General features: G+C 40.5%; 1 protein-coding gene across 1 annotated transcript in view; it reads right to left on the reverse strand.

The window, feature by feature from the left end:
• The window catches only part of ube3c (ubiquitin protein ligase E3C), a 55,399-nt gene that overhangs the window by 39,345 nt on the left and 6,054 nt on the right, over positions 1-10,000 (reverse strand). Inside the window, exons 8-11 of the mRNA XM_034108834.2 lie at positions 9,165-9,318; positions 4,301-4,518; positions 4,025-4,173; positions 2,185-2,372 (exon numbers count right to left, since the gene is read on the reverse strand). Of these exons, the coding sequence (XP_033964725.1) occupies positions 2,185-2,372; positions 4,025-4,173; positions 4,301-4,518; positions 9,165-9,318 (709 nt within the window). The remainder of the gene's footprint in view (positions 1-2,184; positions 2,373-4,024; positions 4,174-4,300; positions 4,519-9,164; positions 9,319-10,000) is intronic.

Genomic DNA, 10,000 nt, shown 5'->3' on the forward strand with positions numbered 1-10,000 from the left:
ACTTTCATGATCAATCATTATAAAACATATCAGATATATTATTCTGAAATGGACCAATCTGCACAACGACTACTTTCACTGTCTTTCACTATATTTTGTTATATTTTGTCTACTGTTACTCGAGAACAAGATCTGAGTACTTCTACTTTTACTACAGTACAAGATCTGAGTACTTCTACTGTTACTCGAGAACAAGATCTGAGTACTTCTACTTTTACTACAGTACAAGATCTGAGTACTTCTACTTTTACTCAAGTACAAGATCTGAGTACTTCTACTTTTACTCAAGTACAAGATCTGAGTACTTCTACTTTTGCTCAAGTACAAGATCTGAGTACTTCTACTACAAGATCTGAGTACTTCTACTTTTACTCAAGTACAAGATCTGAGTACTTCTACTTTTACTCAAGTACAAGATCTGAGTACTTCTACTTTTACTACAAGATCTGAGTACATCTACTTTTACTACAAGATCTGAGTACTTCTACTTTTACTCAAGTACAATATCTGAGTACTTCTACTTTTACTCAAGTACAATATCTGAGTACTTCTACTACAAGATCTGAGTACTTCTACTTTTACTACAAGATCTGAGTACTTCTACTTTTACTACAAGATCTGAGTACTTCTACTTTTACTCAAATACAAGATCTGAGTACTTCTACTTTTACTGAAGTACAATATCTGAGTACTTCTACTTGTACTCAAGTATAAGATCTGAGTACTTCTACTTGTACTCAAGTACAAGATCTGAGTACTTCTACTTTTACTACAAGATCTGAGTACTTCTACTTTTACTACAAGATCTGAGTACTTCTACTTTTACTCAAGTACAAGATCTGAGTACTTCTACTTGTACTCAAGTATAAGATCTGAGTACTTCTACTTGTACTCAAGTACAAGATCTGAATACTTCTACTTCTACTCAAATACAAGATCTGAGTACTTCTACTTGTACTGAAGAACGTTTCGTAGTACTCCCTCCGCAGAACTAATAATTAACTAGAGCAGGTTGCCTCGGTCTGGATAACCTCCCGTCACTCAGTCCTCCGCCTCCTCCCCTCACTCCACCTCTGACATCCTGGCCCTAATGTAATCAACCTGAGAATGGGGATGGGGGGGGGGGGGGGGGTGACAGATTCCCTGACATCCCGTTTCCTCCGCCGGTTGTAAATGCCAGCGGGCGAAGAGCACAGATAACCGGCTGCCTCGCTGCACCGTTATTTACATTCCTGCTTACAGCGCGGAAACACGCGAACACACAGTTTCCCCTCAATCAGGCGGGGGCGTAAACAACGCTCTAATAGTGAGTGGACTCTGACAGGGCGAGTTAAATGTTATGATGGGAGATAAAAATGAAAAACGCCGTTATATTTGTTGTGTGTCGATTTAAAAAACACCTGCTTTTTCGAATGTATCTCATATTATGGCATTTTAACTGCAAAGACATGCGTTTGAGCACTTATAGATATATAAAAATAATCAATATAATAACCTCCATATCAACCCTCTTGCATGACATTTGGATATAAAATGTATTAAAATAAGTATAAACAATAATAACATATGTATATAAATACACACACGCCCATTAACGTCTATATATGCATACACATATCTGTACATATACACACACATGTACTCATATGTAGACACACATGGTTAAGGTTTGGAGGTAGGATTTTAATATCCAGGTCCGAAATAATAATACAATACCAACACAATTTTAATAAAGAAGAAATTGGAAAAGTATAAAAACAAATTGAATGTAATAGTAGAACATTATGTCTTATATTGTTTCTAGTAGATTTGTCTATAATTCTAATTTATTCTTTAGATTAATATTTATCTTTCCTACTATTGATATGTATATCTTTTTGGGATGAAGCTGACCTGCTCTGTTGTGATTGGTCAACCTGCTTAAAGATGTCCCGCCCCCTTAGCCTCACGTACAATGTGTTGGAGCGCTGGCCAATAGCAGCAACGTCTTTATATGCATACACATATCTATACATCTAAATGTACATATGTATACACACATGCTTCAGGTTTGGAGGTGGGGTTTTAACACTGTCTTTTCCAGGGTTGAAATAATAATACCATACCAAATAAGGAAAGGGAAAACCCCAAAAGCACAATATGGCCTTTTTAATAATGGCTCTTTATCCTGTGTGTGTCTCTTACCTGACTTTTGGCACCATGAGGCGGTGTTGAACCATGAGTGTGTGGCAGATGGAAGCCATCATGGTGAAAACCTCCTCGCTGGCGGAGTCTCTCCACACGAGGTTCAGCAGAGCGTTGGTCTGGTGCTTTGTGTCTAACTTGTGAACACACTGCTCTGTGATCAGCTGCACTGAGATCCTGCTGTCGTCCTGATGGAGAGAGGAGAGAAGAATAAGAAGACATACTTTATTAATCTCTCACGGGGAAATCTCTTCCTGCTGTCATCCTGATGGAGAGCCAAACCAAACTACTTTTACTCAAGAACAAGATCTGAGTACTTCTACTTTCACTCAAGAACAAGATCAGAGTACTTCTACTTTTACTCAAGAACAAGATCTGAGTACTTCTACTTTCACTCAAGAACAAGATCAGAGTACTTCTACTTTTACTCAAGAACAAGATCAGAGTACTTCTACTTTTACTCAAGAACAAGATCTGAGTACTTCTACTTTTACTCAAGAACAAGATCTGAGTACTTCTACTTTTACTCAAGTACAAGACCTGAGTACTTCTACTTTCACTCAAGAACAAGATCAGAGTACTTCTACTTTTACTCAAGAACAAGATCTGAGTACTTCTACTTTTACTCAAGTACAAGACCTGAGTACTTCTACTTTTACTCAAGAACAAGACCTGAGTACTTCTACTTTTACTCAAGAACAAGATCAGAGTACTTCTACTTTTACTCAAGTACAAGACCTGAGTACTTCTACTTTAACAAGATCTGAGTACTTCTACTTTCACTCAAGTACAAGATCTGAGTACTTCTACTTTTACTCAAGTATAACATCTGAGTACTTCTACTTTGACTCAAGTACACGATCTGAGTACTTCTACTCTTACTCAAGTACAAGATCTGAGTACTTCTACTTTCACTCAAGTACAAGATCTGAGTACTTCTACTTTTACTCAAGTATAACATCTGAGTACTTCTAATTTGACTCAAGTACAAGATCTGAGTACTTCTACTTTTACTCAAGTACAAGACCTGAGTACTTCTACTTTTACTCAAGAACAAGACCTGAGTACTTCTACTTTTACTCAAGAACAAGATCAGAGTACTTCTACTTTTACTCAAGTACAAGACCTGAGTACTTCTACTTTAACAAGATCTGAGTACTTCTACTTTCACTCAAGTACAAGATCTGAGTACTTCTACTTTTACTCAAGTATAACATCTGAGTACTTCTACTTTGACTCAAGAACAAGATCTGAGTACTTCTACTTTTACTCAAGTACAAGATCTGAGTACTTCTACTCTTACTCAAGTACAAGATCTGAGTACTTCTACTTTCACTCAAGTACAAGATCTGAGTACTTCTACTTTTACTCAAGTATAACATCTGAGTACTTCTACTTTGACTCAAGAACAAGATCTGAGTACTTCTACTTTTACTCAAGAACAAGATCAGAGTACTTCTACTTTTACTCAAGTACAATATCTGAGTACTTCTACTTTCACTGAAGTACAAGATCTGAGTACTTATACTTTTACTCAAGTACAACATTTGAGTACTTCTACTTTCACTCAAGTACAAGATCTGAGTACTTCTACTTTAACAAGATCTGAGTACTTCTACTTTCACTCAAGTACAAGATCTGAGTACTTCTACTTTTACTCAAGTATAACATCCGAGTAATTCTGCTTTGACTCAAGTACAAGATCTGAGTACTTCTACTTTACAAAAAAAACATTTTTTATTTTATGAAGTGAAAAACAAGCTTGTTTTTCAACTCTGTGTGTGTGTGTGTGTGTGTGTGTGTGTGTGTGTGTGTGTGTGTGTGTGTGTGTGTGTCCCACCTGCTTGGTTTTCGGATGGATGCCGGTGTCGTCGTCCTCCGAGTCGCTGCTGACCTCAGGTCTGCCGCTGCTCTCTGACACCGGCAGCAGAGGAAGCAGAGACTGCAGAGCGCGGAGATATAGCAGGAGACCCTCCTCTGAGAGAGAGCCTGAAACACAGAGATATCAGAATCCCTCTTCACACCAACGTACTTCACGTAGTTTCATCCCACGGGAAAGGTGCAGAACTCCCTTCCCAGTCACACCCTAAACAAATACTGTAAAAAAGAAACCCACCTAGGCGGTTCTCCCCCGCAGAAAGGACGAAGTAAAACACCCAGGGTGCTCGACTCTGTGCCGATGAAGACGAGCTGATGGTCTGCAGGGAACTGAGGAAGGCTTCGAAGGGAAAAGAGAGACGGACATCGGAAAGAGCCGGGATGAAGAAGTGAAAGATCTGCTCGGTGAACGGAGACGAGATGAACTCCTCGGTGAAGGCTGCGAAAACAAACTGCCTGCAGGAAGACACACACACACACACATACATCCTTTACTCAAGTAGAAGTACTGATACTCGCGTTTAACTCTGGTGAAAGTAGAAGTACTGACTAAACTTCTTTACTCAAGTCAAAGTAAAGAGGCTTTGAAGTGTACTTCAGTAAAAAGTACCCATAACTAGCAGCTGTTTTAAAGAGTACCTGACCTCCCTTTATATTAATAGAACAATAATGTCATTGTTAGCTAATGAATGTTTCCATGCTGAACAACGGCAACATGACAACGTTTCCATTGGTCCCTCTTCTTTAGAGAAGACCAGGAAGTGATGGATACACGGATCGTGTTCCAACCAATAGGCACGCAGTGCCTCTGAAGAATAATGACCACGCACCAACACACATTCAGACTAAAGGAACCAGCTGTTTGGGAAATGAGAGAAGTAGAAAGTACAGGTATTTGAGTTCAACATGTAAGAAGTAGAAAGTACAGGTATTTGAGTTCAACATGTGAGAAGTAGAAAGTACAGGTATTTGAGTTCAACGTGAGAGAAGTAGAAAGTACAGGTATTTGTGTTCAACATGTAAGAAGTAGAAAGTACAGGTATTTGTGTTCAACATGTAAGAAGTAGAAAGTACAGGTATTTGAGTTCAACATGTAAGAAGTAGAAAGTACAGGTATTTGAGTTCAACATGTAAGAAGTAGAAAGTACAGGTATTTGAGTTCAACATGTGAGAAGTAGAAAGTACAGGTATTTGAGTTCAACATGAGAGAAGTAGAAAGTACAGGTATTTGAGTTCAACGTGAGAGAAGTAGAAAGTACAGGTATTTGAGTTCAACGTGAGAGAAGTAGAAAGTACAGGTATTTGTGTTCAACATGTAAGAAGTAGAAAGTACAGGTATTTGTGTTCAACATGTAAGAAGTAGAAAGTACAGGTATTTGAGTTCAACATGTGAGAAGTAGAAAGTACAGGTATTTGAGTTCAACATGTAAGAAGTAGAAAGTACAGGTATTTGTGTTCACAATGTAAGAAGTAGAAAGTACAGGTATTTGTTTTCAACATGTAAGAAGTGCCACGAGTTCATGAGAACATAGTCACGTGTGGGGACTCGCCTCCCTTACGGCCCGTCCACACAGCGGCGTGCGTCACTTTTAGCCGAAATGCATCGTGGGAAGCGACGTGGAGCGTAGCTGGCGTGGCTCGCTGCAAAAGTTGAGCAATGTTCAACTTTTGACACCTCGGCGAGGTGTCAGCCAATCGAATCGTATGCCAGTACAAGCTCTAGCCAATCAAACCGCTGCTTGAGTGTCAGGTGCGGGAGATTCATGTGATTGGTTGTTGGTCGAGTTTCAGACACGCCCGCCGGCAAGCGTCAGCGCACGCCGCTGTGTGGACGGGCCGTTATGGGGACAAATTGGAGGTCCCCATGAGGGGGATCATTAATTTTAGGGTGAAGACTTGGTTAGGGTTAGGGTTAGGCATGTGTTGGTTATGGTTAAGGTTAGGATAAGTCTCCAGAAAATGCATGTAAGTCAATGTAATGTCCCCTGAAGTGATGAATACATGGTGTGTGTGTGTGAGACATGTCTAATTGTAAAACGCTTTGAGGACCTGCAAAAGCGCTCTAATAAAAGATGTGATGCATTATTATTATTATTATTACCATGTCCTAAATACTTGGGTATTCTACTTTTACCGACTGCTATGTTTGTAATTTTCATGTTCTTAATGTTCGACGTGAGGGACTGCGGATGGAAAGCAGCTCAAAGCTCAATCCGGCATATTTACACTTCATGTTTTGAGTGTTCGTTAAAGGCGGGGTCGGTCATTCACTTCAGAAACACTTTTTGTTATATTCCATGGAATGCTCTTAACATCCCGACAGCAAGGAAGATATCTGAAGTGCTTTGACAATAAATACATAATAAAATGTATCTATGGAAGCCGTGGCGCTGTAAAAAGCTCGACCAATCATCTGAGCCGGCTGAAGTACCTGGATGGCCTACCTGCCTGTCAGCCTTCCATCGGGGGGCACAGACTGATCTCGTGCCCTCATTGGTCATGTGCGCGTTCGTGTGTTGGAGGAGGGGCTCTGTGAGGATTGTTTCCGGCTGCGTATTTTCAAATTCTAGCCACTCGAGCTGCTTTCTCCATTCTTACCTCCCTACCTTCGATGTGCAATGTCCCTGCTGAATAAACGAATGATGTACCCAGAACCCAGAACCCTGTGAGTTCACACAGAAACAAGAGGTGTTTCCCAACATCCCTCTGCTTTCTGCAGTCTGCACACAGAGCTGCTTTGTGACTCACATCTGGAGGGGCTGGAGTCAGATAATTAGCTGTCGGTGTGTACACAGAGTTCCTCTCACTCCCGCCTGGCTTCTCTTCAAAGAACAAAAGAAGTGCTTGTCGTTTGTTATTAAGAATGTCCTAAACGGAGGGCACACAGGGAGATGTTTTTGCACCGTGGCGAGCACAGAGTCTGGTGGTCTTTTATGGCTCGTTGTAAATTGGTCTCGTGAGCAATTAAGGGCTCCGCTATTGACCAGAGGAGACAACAGACCTGCTGCAGTTGGTCCGATACCTTTAATGGATGATGTTTGAGAGAATGCCCCCGGGACAAAGACTCTCCTCTCGTGCTGTGAGGACCTCTCTCCTCAACATTCCCCACGAATCCTCGTCATCCTTTAAACATGTTTAAAAGCAAATTCTATAACACATAGGTGTGAGCAAGCTCTCCGATTGGTCAATAGGCGTGTTTGATTCCACGATCGAACAACGGTCAAATAGAACGTGCCTTTTCACAACAAGTCAGTATCCCTCCGCGTCTGAGAAAAACGGTATACCGTTGGGCCTAAAAGCAGTTTGCTTTTCGAACTGGAACAAGAAAGCAGCGGGGAAGTAGTGGTTTCCATAGCGACACACAGCCGTTACACTGTTACATTGTCTCTCGTTGGAAAATCGTTAGCTACAAAATGTCAGATGTTATAGGTAATTTTGATTTGTTGGGGGGCCTCAGTATTGATGAATGGTTGGACATGGACACAGACCACGAAACCAACGAAAGATTTGCGGCTGTTTCAACTGACGAGCTGAGTGCGTTGGAAAAAAGTCGCAACGAAAAGAGTACATTAAAAGCAAATTCAAAACCTATCTTTTTAACATGGCTTTTCATTTTGGTTAACGTTCAATTCTCACCGGTATATCATCGTCCATGTGATATGCATTTTATTTGACATTCCATATTGTCACTGTAGAGGTTTTATCTTGTTCTCTATTCATTGTAATGTTGTCGTGCTTTCTCTAAAGCGCTTTGGGCATGAAAGGTGCAAATAAAGTGTATTATGAATTGTTATTGTGTGAAAGCTTAATTCCTTTTGGGCTCCTCCAGAGGAACGTCACGGAAGACGGTCAAAGATCGTGCTGGTGGACAATTAAAAAGACACTAATGCAATGTCCAAATATTATTACTATAACATTTGATAAATAAACAGACCTGTAAGGGACGATATTTCAGAGAGCGGGACAAAGACTCTCCTCATGACCTCTCCACTCAAAAAGCAGCAACACCACTCACTTTTAAACAAATCCGTATCATCCTCAAAACTTATATTCCTTTTCTTGATAGTATGGGAAACCTAAATGGACGTCGGCCTGGAAGAAGGTTAAGAATAGTGCTGCACAGTTCAGAGAATATCAATATGCCCAAATCGCGGTCAGTGCAACATTTGGTAACGGCTAAATAGACAGACCTGCTGCAGTTGGTCCGATACGTCAATGATGTTTGAGAGAATGCACCCGGGACAAAGACTTGTTCTCGCATTGTATTCCTTTGTTTGTTTTATATTTTATTTTAGCTTTTTAATGTATTTAAATGCACTATTTCTTAATGCTCTTAACAGTTTGTTTGTTTGTTTGTTTGTTTGTTTGTTTGTGTTAAGCACTTGGAATTCCCTATATAAAATGCTATGTAATAGGGATGCCAGTGATTATTCGAATATTCGTTACAGTCTCCATCATCGAATATTATTTTTAAAAATTGATTTTATTTATAGATTTTTTTATTATTATTTATGTTTATTTTTTATTTTTTTGGCTTAGTTTCAACCAAAATATATATAAATAGAGAATAATGCTAATAATAGTATTAATAATTATAAATGGCCATTGATCACACCACCAGTTTGTTTTACTGTAAACTTGGAGGAAGCCTGCGTGCAGAGCAGACTGCTGCTGCAGCACGCTACACACCGACCCCCCCCCACCCCGCCCCCCCCTCACACGTGCGACTAAAGATGAACAAAGCGGCCGGTAAAAAGAGTTCCTCCTCGTGGAACTACTTCGAACTTACAAGTGCAAAGGAAGTTAAATGCAAGCTCTGCGAAAAGACGTTGGTCTATCACAGCTCAACCTCAACAATGCGTTTTGAGTGCATCCATTTGAAGATGCGTGCACAATTATTCCCCAGGGCTGCCGAATGATCGATTTTGATCATGGTCAGTTTCTGGCAACCCTACTATGTAATCGTATCACATCACAAAGGCATTTTCAATGAAAGATAATCTCAACTAGTCCTTTCTTCGCGCAGCCCTCGTTGAATAAATAGATCAAGCCTATTGCTCGTAGTGCTCATATATGACAGTAAGTAGAGTGCGGTGCTGTACCTTGCGCCTGCTGTGCAGGAGGAGTAGTTAAAGTGCAGAGGTTTCAGGATGTGCTCCAGCAGAGTCGTTGCCATTGGGATCGACGGAGCGTCGCTGTACTCCAGACTGGAGGGGAGTCTGTGATTCACCAGAATAAACAGAGACTTGTAGTAGCCTGAGGGGACAGATTTTAAAAAGCATGTTTAGACCACAGAGTATTTCATAACACATCAACTCAGGTAATTACACACTGTACAGGAACATTAGAGCAATCTGTGAGAAGCAAGGCGTGTCTAATCTGTGTTATAAGACGAGACAAGGCGATTTAAAGAGGCCCCGTTATGCTCATTATGAATATTATGTGCTTCTACTGTGAGGGAAGTTAGCCTCTGCAGACCATTTACATGCACACAAACCTATATGACACGACCTACGTGGAAAACCACAAAAAAGCATACTAAGAAAATAGAAAAAGGAGAAGCAATATAAACAATTTATCGGTAACACATATTCCCCATCAACTAGTTGCTAACTAACATTAGAGCCAAACTACGATCTTATTAGTGAACAAAGTCTGAGTTAGAAATACCTGATTCTAAGTTATTTTTAAACACAATTATAATAATAATAATAATAATAATAATATTGGGAGGGACCCTCTTTAATGGTCACACATGCAGAGCACACAGTGACATGTGTTCTCTGCTTTTAACCCATCCTAGCACCAGGAGTCTAGGGGGTTGTCCGGTGCCTTGCTCACGGGCACCACGGCAGGGCAGGAGGTGAGCTGGGACCTCTCCAAGTAGCAGTCCTCATTCCATATTTTAGGTCTGGTCGGGGACTTGAACCGGCGACCC

Source organism: Pseudochaenichthys georgianus, chromosome 20 (assembly GCF_902827115.2).
Source record: "Pseudochaenichthys georgianus chromosome 20, fPseGeo1.2, whole genome shotgun sequence".
Lineage (NCBI taxonomy): Eukaryota > Metazoa > Chordata > Actinopteri > Perciformes > Channichthyidae > Pseudochaenichthys > Pseudochaenichthys georgianus.